This window comes from Colletotrichum spaethianum, assembly GCF_022836535.1.
Source record: "Colletotrichum spaethianum MAFF 239500 DNA, contig35, whole genome shotgun sequence".
Classification (NCBI taxonomy): Eukaryota; Fungi; Ascomycota; class Sordariomycetes; order Glomerellales; family Glomerellaceae; genus Colletotrichum; species Colletotrichum spaethianum.
In genome coordinates, this window is record NW_026054805.1 from 72,379 (window position 1) to 87,136 (window position 14,758).

The 14,758-nt window shown below is 54.7% G+C and overlaps 4 protein-coding genes across 4 annotated transcripts; 3 read left to right on the forward strand and 1 right to left on the reverse strand.

Moving 5' to 3' along the window:
• Positions 1–1,036: 1,036 nt before the first annotated feature.
• ColSpa_10362 (KH domain-containing protein YLL032C) lies at positions 1,037–4,225 on the forward strand (the record flags this gene model as incomplete). Its single annotated transcript, XM_049276574.1, has 6 exons — positions 1,037–1,531; positions 1,594–1,863; positions 1,918–2,379; positions 2,431–3,108; positions 3,165–3,362; positions 3,413–4,225. 6 exons carry the CDS (start codon positions 1,037–1,039, stop codon positions 4,223–4,225), a joined length of 2,916 nt encoding a protein of 971 aa, XP_049132531.1.
• A 1,121-nt stretch (positions 4,226–5,346) lies between these two features.
• ColSpa_10363 (putative mitochondrial carnitine O-acetyltransferase) lies at positions 5,347–7,218 on the reverse strand (the record flags this gene model as incomplete). The annotated part of the gene is made up of 3 exons (XM_049276575.1): positions 5,347–5,700; positions 5,754–7,080; positions 7,169–7,218. 3 exons carry the CDS (start codon positions 7,216–7,218, stop codon positions 5,347–5,349), a joined length of 1,731 nt encoding a protein of 576 aa, XP_049132532.1.
• Positions 7,219–7,907: 689 nt separating this feature from the next.
• Positions 7,908–9,614, forward strand: ColSpa_10364 (uncharacterized protein; the record flags this gene model as incomplete). Its single annotated transcript, XM_049276576.1, has 1 exon — positions 7,908–9,614. The coding sequence occupies one exon, from the start codon at positions 7,908–7,910 to the stop codon at positions 9,612–9,614; it is 1,707 nt and encodes a 568-aa protein (XP_049132533.1).
• Positions 9,615–12,170: 2,556 nt separating this feature from the next.
• Positions 12,171–14,522, forward strand: ColSpa_10365 (spindle pole body component alp6; the record flags this gene model as incomplete). The annotated part of the gene is made up of 1 exon (XM_049276577.1): positions 12,171–14,522. One exon carries the CDS (start codon positions 12,171–12,173, stop codon positions 14,520–14,522), a length of 2,352 nt encoding a protein of 783 aa, XP_049132534.1.
• Between the last annotated feature and the right edge of the window lie 236 nt (positions 14,523–14,758).

A 14,758-nucleotide genomic window follows, 5' to 3' on the forward strand; every position in this document is an offset into this window, starting at 1 on the left:
AGGATGTGCGGTCTTCGGGATGCGCTGATGGGCGTCATGACGTCCAGGTATTGGGTAGTTGTGCCTCCCTGATCCATTTCCCATGTCATCGTGCTCAACAACCACAAAGGCTGAGAGACCGTCGGCCGATTGGACAAACACGCAGTATCTGGACTTAAGGGTCTTGCTGCACCGGATCTCCCCCCCAGCGAATCGATGACTGAGGTGTGAGGTGATATGCCCTGGACAGTGGGCTGTGTGGGTGAGTCGGTGGTCTTGCCGGGGGAAACTTTAGTGGCCCTCGCCTGAAGGGAGCCGAGCCCTGTCACTGCACTCAGGGCATTTGAACAGGGGCCCCGTCCAGTGTTGCCAATCCGGCGTCCAGTGTCCAGCATCCGTGGACCCAAGACAGGGTTGGAGGGAAAGATACTTGGCCAGGCCGCGATATTAGCGTGGACGTGGATGTACCTAAGCATGTACCTACGTATCGGGACGGGGAACATCTGGGACTGGAGGAGGAGGAGGAGAGGAGGGGGCCACACACCACTGCAACGGAGCGGCTGGCTTGACTGGCTGGTTGGTCTGTCGGGTGGAGTTGGCCTGGGACTGGGTCTAGGACGGGGGACTGGGAGTGGCCGGACCATGCCATGCCATGCCTTGCCTGGTCTGGCCTGGCCTGCTGCCGTGTGGCCTTGACCACCTATGACCATCTTTCGCTGTCCAGTATCTGAATCTCCCGACTCGACTCCTCTTCTCTTGAGTTCTTCCCACACTCACACCTTCACCCAACATCTTTCACCCTCCTCTCTCTCCAACAATTCCCTCTCTACAGGCCCCTTGTCGAGTCTGAGAGAGAGCTTCGAGAAGCGACACCCTCTTCCTTTTTCTCATCCCCCCATTTCCTTTTCTTCCCCTTTCCCTTTCCCTGCCCGTTGTTGCGTTTTCGAATACCCTCAATTGCTGTTCGCGGTCCGTTCCTTTGGCCTTCTGCCCACTCCTCCCTGTCCCCGCGCCGCCGCCGCCTGTCTTCGCTCGCAATATGAACAAACTGGCAAACATGCGTCACTGGTCCGAGAGGATGAGCCCCAACTTCGGAATGGGTCGTCCCAACATGCCCATGAACCCCATGAACCCGAGGAGAGATACGGCTCCCCAGCAGGCTGCTTCGATAAGCTCACCTCAACCTCTCGACGCCCCGACACCAATCATTCACTACTCGTTCAATGTGCCCTTTGCCTCCGACCTCGCCGGTCCCAACACCGAGGACATTCTGCACGCGACTGCCGATGCCGTTCTACGATGGACTCATCCCGAAGACGCGCCCGATGATGTCCAGGTCCACGAGTTGCCCGTTCACACCCAGAACCTCGCCAACCTCCGCAAGGTCTGCAAGGACATCACCAACGGCCCTTTCCAGATCGAGGCTCATGTCATCTCGACGACGCCCAAGAACGCAAAGGGACAGCAGGTCACCACCGTGTGTCTGTCGGGTACTCCGGAAATGGTCCACAAGAGCAGGGAGACAATCTTGAACGACAACCAGACTGTCCTGGTAGGTTTTCAAGCACACGTGCAGCAGGCGTTCAGACCTTGGATTAACGTGTGCTGGTTTAGCGCTGTACAACTGTTGACGTGGAGGGCCATCTCGTCTGTGACTTGACCGCCGGCGCTCTGAAGCAGCAAGTGACGGATACCCTGGATTACATCTCCAAGTACTGCGGGGTCGACATTTTCCTGCTGGGCCCCAAGCTTACTCCCGTGGTTGACGGCATGACGGGTGATGCCGAGATGCGTGTAGACCAAAGATGGCGAGTGGCCATCTATGGTGATATCCTCTCTGTTGAGCATGCAAAGGCCCGTGTGCTCATCCAGATTGACACTCTGGTAAGCCCAACCAACCACCCATTGGTCTGTCTCACCTTGCTGACTGTATGACAGCTCGGAAGAGTTGTGGATGCCACCAAGCTCGACCTGTCGATTCATCAGCTCGTATGCGGCCGCCACCGGAAGAACATCAAGCTCATCGAGTCGTCTACCGGCACTGCCATTTACTTTCCGCCTCCCTTCTCCCAGATGTACAGATACTGCCCCCCTGGTGCAAGCCGCCGAGACCCTACGGACATCTTCATCACCGGAGAGAGCCCCCAGGCCATTGAACTTGCTAAGCAGAAGCTTCACGAGACTGTTTCGCGCATTCGCCTCTACATGAAGGACGTTACCATTGCGCCGGCCAAAATTGACAGTGTGCTTCTGACGCGTCTGGACAAGGTCCGCAAGATTCTTGAGGCGAACGGCACCTACATCTTGTTCCCTCCCCTGGCAAGCCAGCGCAACATGGTTCGAGTTCAAGGCAGTGAAGGACTGCATGTCGAACGCACGGTTCGCGAGATTATGGCCTTGGTAGGTTTGGCAAAGATTTTGCTTGCAGACACATCTAATTCTCTGTTACAGGCCGGACAGTTCTACAGCGCAGCTTGGTGGATTCAACAGCCCGACAGCCGACAGCTTCCGAACCCCGCTGACGTCAGAACCATGCTTGGTGATGTTTGCGCGAACTCTGATGCAGACCTGTCTTTCGACAAGATGAACTTCTCCATCACTGGTTCTGACGACGCCGTCAAATCTGCTTTGATGGTTATGTCCGAGATCAAGTTCCTCGTCCAGTCGCAGTACCAGATTCGAGTCAAGATTGAGCTTGCCAATGAGCACAAGGAATTCGTGAGCGGCAAGAAGAATGGAAAGATCAACAAGATTATGGGGCAAAGCAGCGTCCAGATCATCTTCGACGGCTTCAACGAGTATAACTTCAACATTGATGTGATGGCGGCTAGCTATGACTCGATGAAGCAAGGACTCACCCTTGTTGAACAAGAGATGCCAGCTTCCATCTCGTTCCATGTCCCGGATCAGTACCACAAGCGAATCATTGGCATTGGTGGACAGCACATCCAGCGGATCATGAAGAAGCACTCCGTCTTTGTCAAGTTCTCTAACGCCATGGACCGTGGAGGCATGGGCCGTGAAGATGACGACGTCAAGGTCGACAATGTTATTTGCCGCACTCCTGCCAGAAACGCCCAGAATCTCGATGCCGTTAAGAACGAGATTCTGGAGATGGTTGACAGGGCCGTAAGTCTACGCCAGTGCTCCCGAGTATGCCCCCCTCGGCTTACCGTTTGCTCTAGGACTCCGAGTACACCTCCCAGATTGTCAACGTTGACCGCCTGTACCACCGTCAGCTCCTCGCTCGCCTCAACGAGATTGACGAGCTCGAGGGCAAGTACAACTGCAAGATTGTCTTCCCCAGCACTGAGCAGGCCAGCGATGAGGTCACTGTTACTGGTCCACAATGGCAGGTACCTCATTGCGTGGATGAATTCTTGGTACGTGTTTGTAGTGGCACTCGTTGCGCATGTCACTAACGGTTACCCAGGGCATGGTTCCTGACAACCACGAGTTGGTTCTCACCCGTACCCCCGAGTTGATCAAATTCCTCGAGTCGCCAAGCTTCGCTCACGACCTTGTTCCGAAGCTGAAGACCCAGTACGAAGTCGAGGTCACGGTCCACCAAGATGCCGACTCCGAGGAGGGCTTGCCGGCTCTTGCTCTGCGCTGGACTTTCACTCGCAACAATGCTGGCGGCCTGAGAGATGCAATCGATTTCTTGCTTGCTCAGTTTGCCACTGCCGGCGTCGAGGTGACCATCTTGAAGGGCTCCATCCCCCGACCTAAGTCCGACTCGTTCGAGGATTCGCTTCAGTACTTTGACTCGAAGCTTCTCCAGCATGCCCCGGCCACGATTGCCGCCGATTCCCCCACCAAGGTCGCCTTTGAGGGTGAGGTTGCTCGCGAGCGAAGCACCATCTTTGATCGCCTCCGTAAGCCTGGCAGCATGACCTCCATTTCGTCTTTCCTTGATCGCCGAAAGAACAGCTCCCACTCGACCAACGGCAACTTCTTCAAGGGATCCAGCAATGTTTCCAAGTCTTCCCTCATTTCGATCGAGTCCACCCGCAGCTTCAATGCGGACAGAAACCCCTGGAATGATAGCGGCGTCAATCTTCCAGACGACGACAACCCTTGGGCACACCGCCCTATGGGGAATGGTTCCGACAAACTGAACATTCCCCAACCTGGTGACGTTACGCCACGTCACAGCACTCGAGCGTCCGGTGACAGCGGACGCCCTTCTACGTCTCATTCTACGAATTCTGGATACCCCGGTCCCATCGGACCTTTCCGTTAGATTCCCGTCTTAGAAACTCTACGTGCAAAATACCCCGGCTGGATATACCCTGGCGTACAATACCCCCGGAACGTTGCTTCCGATGCATCGGTCGGCCGAAGTTATTGTTTTGCTTGCTTTACTATTGTTGCCTTGCTTTCTGGTTTGCTTTATTTCCAACTCTCTCAAGTCTTTCGGGTTTCGATGGTTACTTGTCGCACGATTTCACGTCCACTCTTTATACCCCCAATGTCGAAAGACGGAGGACAAAAAAGAAAAGATACCTTGTTCGCGGTTTGATTTCGATTGTTTTGATGCTTCCAGCGCCTCTGATGACTACGGTCATCAGAGGATACGAAAAAGAAAAAGGCTGAGGGGTCATGCGGTTTCGCCTACCGCCTCAATTTTAGCGTTTCAGTTGCTAGGTCTCGCGACTCAAGGATCTGGTCGACCTGTAGCTTCTCTTATCTCTACTCCGACGGTTTCCCACCACAGATATACGCCGGCACAAGGGGTCATGGGCCAAGCTGGGGTGTAAACTGGGAAGAAAGATATGAAAAGAGGTTCATGCTCTTTGGTGCTGGTTGGCCCGGCGAAGCTGCCACGCGGTTAAGGGAAAGATTGTTATGGCGGCGGGCCAGTGTGGCGCAAGATTCAGCGACTGACTGAACTATTAGCGAGGGAATGATGACGGAACTGTATTGATATCTATACACCTTTTAGGTCGGCCTTGACATGCAATGATACCCATGGTCGATCATACAGGCTCTCTTGGAAACATGTGATGATTTGACGATATGCCCTGCTCGCATGTGTGTAAGGGCTCCCGGGATGGACGTGTTCTTACTGAGGGGGTCTATATCATGATTGACAGCGAGGTATCGTAGCCTATATCAAGCTTGATGGAAACCCTCTCAAGAGTGCGTCTCACTCGGACGGAGAAAAGTAGGTGCTATCGCGTTTCTTCATGGTGGAACCGAACAGACGTCCGCCGTACTGTGGATATGCCACTGCATTTCTTTCATGTACTTTACACGTCCGTATATCGTACAAATACACGCTAGTTTTACCCAAGTACAACAATGTTCTGACATCGCTAAGCCTTACAATTATCATCAAGGAATGACGAACGAGGCAGGCCCTCACGAAGCAACAGGACCAACGGAAACCTTCTCCTGCCGCGTTCGCGCCTCGTGCTGCGCAATCTTATGATGCTGTCGCTGGATCTTCCTTTTCTCCGTCATGATGCCCGCGAACCGGCCCTTGGCCCCATGCTTGATCTTGGTAATCATGTCCGTCGCTTTCCCCTTGTCGACGTTTTCGGCCGTCAGGGGCTCCTCTTTGGAACGCAGCTTATTAAGGAACTCGAGCTGGCCGGGCGTCGGCGGACCTTTGCGCCAGCGCTGGTACCGGTGGATGAAGACGTGCGGGAAGACCTCAGATGCGTACTTGTCGCTGCCGTGTACGGCATCGGCGAAGGTCGTCGCTTTGAGGAGCTCGCGCGGCGCGGCGTAGGGGGATTTGGCGACGCCGGGGGTAACGCGCGGACTTCAACGGCGAGCCAGAGGGGGGATGGTTGTTGTTTTTGTTGCTGTTGGGCTTTGGTGGCGTCAGGTTCGAGCTTGGAGAGGCGGATGAAGGATCCGTTCGGGGCGCAGAGGACGTATTTGTCGACGCCGACTTGGACCCAGGCGTACTGGCTAATGGCCCGTATGTGTTTCTCGCCAGAGGTATCCTCAATCAGATCGAAAACGGAGCCGTAGTCGGTGAAGGTGACCGAGCCAGCGGGTGCGATGCTAGGTTGAGGGCCTGGAGCGTCGGAGTAAGCGTGCTGCTGCCGGAGCTGCTCCGCCTGTTTCCGGTCCTTGATGTTGTTCAGATCCACCGTAGACGCCTTGTCCACGAGCTCGCCCGGGTCGAGGCCGAACAGTGTCGGCGTGGTTACGATGCCAGTCTCGAGACTCGACACCATGTCGATTACGTGACAATCGGACTTCCCCTTATGGAGTCTCATGCCTCTCCCGATCATCTGGACCAACAGGTTCCTAGATCGCGTCGGCCGGGCGAGAACCACGCAGTCGATGTTGGGGATGTCAGTGCCCTCGGTGAAGACTCCACAGTTCACGAGCACGGGGAACTCTCCATTTCGGAAAGCCTCGAGTATCTCGCTTCTCTCTATTTTGGGCGTGTCGCCCGTCACGAACCTGGCGTCGTAGCCGTGCTTCCGGAACGTCTGGGTCAGCCCGGCAACGTGTGCAAGGTCGACGCAAAACACGAGCGTCGACTTCCGGTCCGATGCCCTGGCCAGCCAGCTCCGGACGGTGATCTCGTTGATCTGATCCGTGTTGACGGCACGGGACAGATCCCCCAGCTGAAAGTCCCCGTTGGCGCCGTTCTTGACCCTGGATATGTCGGCCGAAGACTCCACGGTCGTGAAGATAACGTCCGATAGCCACTTGTCGCCGATCATGTCGACATAGTCCTTGTGGTAGACGATCTGGTCGATGGCGGCTCCCAACTTCAGCCCATCGAAGCGGGAAAATGTGGCGGACACGCCGACCAGAGCCGGGGAGTCGGGCCGCTTGGTGTCGAGCCCAAAGTGGCGAAGCACGCGCATGTATCCCGGTGCAACGATATGGTGTGCCTCGTCGACGAGGACGAGCTTGAAGCGCCGGGGGTCGAACTTGCTAAGCCGGTCGCCCGAGGTGATGCTCTGCAGACTGGCAATGGTGATGTCTGCGGTGCCGGAGGCGTGGATGGAGCCCATTTCAATCTCCACAGAACTGCTGGGATAGGCGTTTGTGCAGTGTCGTGCTGCTTGCTCTACGAGCTCCCTTCGGTGTGCGAGGATCAGGGTCTGCGTGGCGAGGCCTCGTCTTGGTTGAATTCTTTCAATCAACTGAGTAAAGATTACCTGGGGAAAGTTATCACGAAGTAGGTTTTCTTTGGAACAAGAGAGCTTACTGTTTTGCCACTGCCTGTAGCGAGTGATATCCCGAGTCTCTTGTGCCCATCTTTGAGAGATTGTATGACAGATTGGATGCACTCTTCTTGATAGTCTCTCAGCTGAATCTTGGTGCTTGCGTATCGTGAGGCAGAGGGTATGGGCTGCTTCGGCAAGGTCACGAGTGGCCTGAATGCACAAATTTGTGTTCTTATTGTTGACGAAGGCCTGAGGAGCTCCCTTGCTATAGATCGTATCATGTTGTACTGTTTTCCATGGTTTTTTGGAGTTCAAGACGATTGAGTGAGTCTAAGTCCTGAGGTCACTAACTCAGGAGCTCGAGAGCACATGGATTAGGCAGATGCGCCAATCAGGAGCCTGGAGAGCCCCCATAGTGGCAGCATGCCTGAATGCCGATGTACCAGCGGCTCTACACTAACACGGATCAATGCAAACCCCTTACAAATCTGATAGACGGATGCAAGGTGCACTTCCACCAACCCGTTTCCCTGTGGGTTCCAACCCAGGAAATCTTCAATCTCAAGTGAGGCAGACAACTTTCATTTCATGACAAGAATCAACCGGTCTCATGTATCCGCAAGGCAACCACGAATAGCAATCGCTTTAACTACAGCATCCAAAAGCAACCGACAATTTGCCTGATTCGGCGTCGCTCCTTTTGATGCTGGTGTTCTCATCACACCATGTACGTTTTACACCGCCCAGGCCGAATCGTCGACTTCAGAGTACCAGACGAAGATGAGCATGGAACCGGAAGCCGACTATTTACACGACGAGGAGGAGATTGAAGATTACGGGAACCATGAACAATCGCCCTCAAAACGGCAAAGGACCGAACGTAGAGGATATGAATCTGCTTATTCAGGAGCATCATCCAGCGACAATGACATTAGCATTCACGCAGGCCGCTCGTCGCACAAGCGACGGGCTATGAGTGAAATTATCGAGCCAGTTCTCAAACGACGCAAGGGCGTATTCAACAACAACTACTTGGATCTTCTCAACAGGGACATTGAAGATGTTGCGAACATGTCACTTGACGGGGAGGAGGACTTACCCTCGTCTCAAATCGGCTTGACGCTGTGGACACCATACGAGAAGAAGGTGTTTTTCGAAGCGCTCGCCAGACTCGGAAAGGACAATATTCGGGGCATTTCTGACCGCATACGAACCAAAAGCGAGGTCGAGGTCCGCCAGTACATCGTCTTGCTCGAGGATGCCGTTCAAAGGAGAGGACAGGAACAGGAAGGAGGCCTGAAGTCCCTGGAACCGGCAGAGTACCCCGCGGCCGTCGAGATAAGCTTGCCATGCTGCCACGCGCTCGATGAAGCGGCGGACGCGCTCTCCTTCCGCCAAGAGCGGCATGAGGAGCTCGCCGAGCAGAAGAAGTGGGGGGAGTTCTGGAACATCAACCTGGAGCTCGCGAAGCGCATCGAGGGCGACCACGGCCTCGAGAAAGACGCCGCCTTCGCGAGTGACCACGGTCTGGAGTTCACCGAGCTCCTCCACGTTAAGAACTTCGTCCGCCTCCCCGAGCGCATCTTCATGAACGCGTCCCATGCCGAGGACAACTGGCAGTTCGTCAGCGAGGAGCCGCCGACGATCCGGGCCACCGCCTTGCAGGATTTCCACTCGCTCTTAGTCTCTGTCACGAAGAAGCTTGTCCTCACGACGCTATTTATTGCCGAGTCCCGTATCAGGGGAAAGAGGAAGGTGGAGCCGTCCACGAGGAACCTTGTTAGACGCAAGGACGTCGAGGCGGCGGTCGCGTCCCTGGGGATGAAGCAGAACAGCGACGAGTTCTGGGTAACCTGTGCGCGTCGGCTGCGGCTCGAAGTTTGGGACGACAAGGATGAGGGGGACATCGAGGACGAGTGCGAGAACGAGGAGCCGATGGCTTACGACCGCGTGGAGAGTATTCTTCGTCGTGAGTCCGATGCCACCGAGTCCAGGGCAACGGGAAAACCATCCTCGACGCCAGAGGTCAAGCTTGAGGACCGCGATTCGTCTGAATCTACTGACGACGAGGCTTCTGCTGGTGAAGAATCGGGTGACGAGGCGGACGCTGCTGCGCTCGGCAGCGCTGAACGCGAAATTATCGAGGAGGCCAAGGAGGTCCTTGTCTACTCCGCCCACGACTTCCCCGAGACACACCGCACGAGGGAGGCTCTAAGGAATAGGATACGCAACGAGCGGGAGCAGGAGGCCCAAGCCGAAGCCGAGGATGCGAAGGCAAGCTACGAGGCTGAGTTGGAGATGTGGCGTCTTCTGCAGCGACAGCCACCCGAGTCGTTCATGATGCCACAAATCCCGGAGCGTGGCCGTAGAGCTGTCGGAAACGTCGAGGATTTTTATGACGCCGGGCGAAAGTGGAGGGAGAGGTTGACGTATCACAGCGAGTGGGAGATGCTTGGAACGTCACAGGTAGCGGACAAGAAGGACTGAAACGGTAGTTTCGTTGTTGGATTTAGTGATCGTTCTTGATACCCATAGACTTGGCTTAATCTATATGCTTTTGGCGAGACCCTCCGATAATATTCCATGCTCGTACACTGATGAGAGGTCGCGGTATGTCCAGCTACAACGTGGACCTGCTGAGTCGTTTCCATACATGTCGCGCCTTGCGACGGGTATCATTCTTGCCTACGCCATCTCCGAAGGACAACCCACCGATCTTTGGGTGCGAACGTGATCTAACGTCCTCGTGCCCTCGCTCTGCCCCGTCCTCTGCCTCTCGCACGACCGCGAGCGTTCCCTCTGGTTAGCCGTGACACTGGAGTCCCGCTATCCTCGGCGCTCTCTTCATCGTCGTCTTCTTCTTCCTCACCGTCCTCCTCCTCGGAATCGCCTGAGCCGCTACCTCCCTCTTCGTTTTCCTCTTCCTCTTCTTCCTCCTCCTCCTCCTCCTCTTCTCCCCCTCCTCCTTATCTCCCTCTTCTTCTTCTTCTTCTTCCCCTTCTCCTTCTCCTTCTCCCCCCCCTCCTCCTCCTCCTCGTCATCGTCATCTTCTGCCTCCTTGCCTTCGTCTTCCTCGTCGTCTTCATCTTCAGAGTTCGTCGACTCGGCCTTTCTAGCCTTCCCAGCCTTCCCACCCTTTTTAGACTTTTCTGTCTTACCCACTTTCCCAGGCTTGTCAGACTTTTCAGGTTTCTCGACCTTTTCAGCCTTCTCAGCCTTGGCCTTGCCAGCAGCCCGCTTCTGACTCCGGGCCACCCTGGCCGACTTGGGCGGCGGCGACGCAGCCTCGGTATCACCGTCCTCTGTGTCCTCGACAGTGCTGGCGCGGGTTTTTGTGACGGTAGAGGCGCGCTTCCTTCGTCTGCTATTGCCGCCGGCATTGCTGCCCCCGGTGATGGCGGGGGTGGCGTGAGGTCGAGCTCGGGCGGCGAGGTCGGGGGCTCACTACCGCTGGCCAGGCGGCGTTCCATCATCATGTCGTCGAACTCGTCATAGGGAAGGGCAAACTCCTTGAAGCGGTCGTCGTAGTTTTCATCCTCCTGCGCATCGTAAAAGTCCTCGCGTTGGTCGATCGTCTTAAGGTCGTAGAAGGTGCGCAACCTCGTCCAGATGTGGGGGATGCGCGTGTGGGTGAAGAAGTCTGGATCGATGCCGTGATTTCGTAGGTGTTCGCTGATGGCAATCATTCGAAAGTGCTTGTGCATGCCTGCGAGGGATGGGTCAGCTTCAATGGGTCCGTCCAGGACAGTAGAGAGGTAGTGTGAGCTCACCCGCGGGCTTCCATCGAATGACTCCCTTGAAGAGCGATGAAAGTTGATCGTCTGTCCACATATTGTTTGGCCATTCGTCTAGAGAAGGCTTGACTGGAGGCACGGTTGCTGTGGGAGTATCGGCAGCTGGTGTGTCAACGTCCATAGCATCTTCATCGCGAGCTGGCGTCGGCGTTGCGACGGCCGAGACGCTGCTGCGCGCCTTCTTTTTAGGAGGCATTACGGCGTAGGTGAGTATCTGATTCGGATGTCGCACAGGCTATAGACTCTAATGAGCCGAGGTAGAGTAGCGATACGCGTAGCTTTATCGTGGGTGCAAGGTGCCGTGGTCCAATGGGTGTGGAAATCGATGTAGAAAGGTGAAGCATTTCGATCCTGGAGCTCCAGCAAAACAGAAGAGCTTGGTTTGTTGCTCCGAGCGCGGCAGGGTACATCTTCAGCCGCCAGGGGCCAAATCTGTGGGGGGTAGCCGCTAAGAATCGGGTGTGTGCAGGGTTCTTTTCTAGCGGGCGTTGCCTGGATTCTAGAAGTGTGACGCGCCTGTCGCGTCGCGGAGGCCCTGCACTTTCTCGGCTCTTCCGATCGTGCGGTGTTGAAAGGCAACGAACGTCGACGGCATCAGGATCCTGGGCGATGCGATGTCACTGATCGCAAAGCGCACGCCATATTCACCAGGACCAATGCTTGCCAGGAATCAGTCCCATCGGCGCAATCATGTCCAAGGAAGATGAGTCGGCCAACGTCTTCGCGATTCCAGACTTCTGGGAGTCGTCAAAATGGCTAGAGGAGCAGCTGCCCCGAGCCGATGCTGGTTTCTTTGCGCTCGACCTAGCAGGTTGGTCTTCTCGAGACTGCAAAAAATTGTTCTTACTTGCTGATTTATATGACTCGACAAAGAATCGTCTTCTCTCTATAGCCTTCCCGATCCGAAACCTAGCGAACTCTTTACACTTCCTACGATAGATCCTGTGACGGAGCAGGAGGCACCAACTGCTATAGACATACCGGATACCACCCACGGAGAACCTCCGATCGAAGAAGAAGTTGAAACGAATGACTTTTGGTTGTCTCTTGAAAGACCCGCGCGGAACAATCCAGAATACCAGACATGGGAAAGCTTCGAGTTTCGCGACACTCTCCCGACAAAGCCCCTTTTTATATCAGAAGCTGGTCCCGGTGCATTTGACGCCTTGATTGCGTTGAAGGATGACCCCTACGCCTTGGAAGCGCCGAGTTTACTGTGGTGGAGGCAGGTCCATACTGTAATGCGTTGATGGCTTTGGCTCTTGGTCGAGAGTCGGTCTTCTTCTCCTGGCAAGACGAAGCCGAGGCCTTTAAGCCGGCTTTGCCACAGATCAGAATCTCCGCCTACTCTGGCAAGACTATTCAGGAGGTCCAGCGCTCCTGCTTGAAGTGTGGAAACACATACCGCCGACTGCGCAAGTTTGTCGACACTACATACCTGAAGAACCCGACGCCTTGTCGTGTTGCTCTGGCGAGCGCCGTGGACAAGGCCCTGTTGGTCGTTCAAAGCAGTATTGCTTTACACCATCAACACCCACGGTCGATCCTCCAAGTCCAATCCCTTGTCGTCCACATATCCACCATTCTGCGCCAGTTCGAGTCTTTGGTGTCGAACATACGACGTGGCCATTTGGACGAAGATGTGTTTGTCATCGTTTTCCAGCAAGCCCAGTCTGCCGAGTACGCCGAGATTCATCTCAGAGACATGATGCGGGAAGTCCTTCGGCGGGTGTCCAAACCTTGGATCGAGCTAGTCGAAGAATGGATTGGCACCCGCCGCGAAGTTGGCGTGCCGCTGGGCAAGCATGAAGTGGGCAGACAGAAAGGCTTCATCAAGGTTGAATCTGAGACTTACATCGACGACTTCGGTGACGAGGTAGACGAAGTCGATTACCGGTTGGACAAGCAACGGATACCCAGCTTTATGCCAGAAGACGTGGTTAAATCTCTCTTCGAGGTTGGACGAAATCTTCGTTTCATCAGGTCGACGCACCCAAAGCATCCCTTGGCACAAGACCATGTTGTCTCCTCGAGCAGACCTCCTGTGTTGGAGTGGCTGTTTGACTGGGACTCTATCGTACAGCTGGAAGGTAGGGTCCATTCTTACGAACGAGCCCTACGAGAAGCTGTCAGTGTCTATGTTACAGAAGAATCGACAGAAATCGAGACGCCAGCATGGCCGATGGGTGGTTCAGCAACATACCAGCTACAACTATTCGGTCTGAATGAGCTTCAGTTACAAAACAAACTGGCCGAATCCATCTACGACTTTGCACAGCCAATCGCCGACTCAACATCAGACGACCCACTGGGAATTATCATTAGGGAGCGCCTATCTGACGTTACAACCGAAGCTGCAAATGCAGGTACCGATTTCACTCCGCACTGGTCACTGCTTCCTGTCCTCTCATTCGGATCGATTATAGCGGCACAATCCAGAGTTGTTGGCAGGGAAAGTCTAAAGTTGCTCTTCACATCTCACAATCTGCGGGATCATTTGAAGTTGCAAAAATCGTTCCACTTGCTAGGCAATGGCTTCTTCTGCAGTCGCCTCTCCCACGCGCTGTTCGACCCAGATCTCGAGACGGCGGAAAGACAAGCCGGTGTTGCTCGCCAGGGCGGCGTCATGGGACTGCGGCTGAGTGGTAGAGACACTTGGCCCCCAGCCAGTTCAGAATTGCGTCTAGCACTGATGGGAGTTCTGACGGAGAGCTACGAAGGACCTATTCAAGAAGGCCTCAAGCCTCGAGACGGCGAAAAGAACGAGCTTCCCGGCGACTTGAGTTTTGGTGTTCGGAGCTTATCCAGCGAAGAGATCGACAAGTGTATGGACCAAGACGGACTAGAAGCGCTTGATTTTCTTCGACTGTCATATAAGCCTCCAGCTGCATTAGGAGCTATCATTACGCCCATCATCTTGGTGCAATATGACCGGATCTTCAAGTTGCTGCTCCGAGCGCTTCGGATGCAATACACCATCAACCGCCTCTTCCGCGATGTTACGGCTAGGGAGTCGGGTTGGCATGATGTCGAGGATGTGTCTGTCCGCTTCTGCTTTGAAGCTCGTCACTTCGTCTCCAGCCTCAACTCCTATATCTTCGACACCGGTATTGAGATGCCTTGGCAGAATTTTGAGGGCTTGCTTGACAAAGTTGAATCTGATCTCAAGAGTGAAGACCAAGAGAGGTTTTCTGGGTCGGTCCTCAGCCCTGACCGTCTGCGAGAACACCATTCTCAAGTACTAGATCGGATCATGCTGGCACTACTGCTGCGGAAACGACAACAGCCTGTGCTCAAGTTGCTTGACGATATTTTCCGAGTCATCTTGAACTTTGCCAAATACTCCAGGCTCCAGTCCGATGGGCGAAGGTCTCGCAGCCAGGATGACACGACAGCAAGGAGTCTCTACAAGACCTTCAAGCGGAATGTCGAGGTTTTTGTGACGGTTTGCAAAGGTTTGAGTGAGAAGGGAGACTATGGAACAAAGAATGATACAATGGGCCAGACAGGAAACTCGCGGAGAGTTGACTCTTTAGAGGACAACCCTATTGCACAGCTCCTCCTGAAGCTTGATATGTCCGGTTACTACTCTAAAGCGTGAGGTTTAGTAAAAGATTGGATCAGTTGGTAGATTAAAGATACCCCCGGCGTTAGATAAATAAATGGCCGTTGTGCGTTATAAGCCTCTGACCTTACTACAGTATCTTGTTGCGATTGTTGATTTTGAGTTCGGACGATAAAATATAAGGCTGACAACACCCTGCGGTAGGTATGAGGACGGGGATGTCCCGCCATTCGATTGCCCCGACCCAGGCTCAATGACTAGGAATTGCCCCG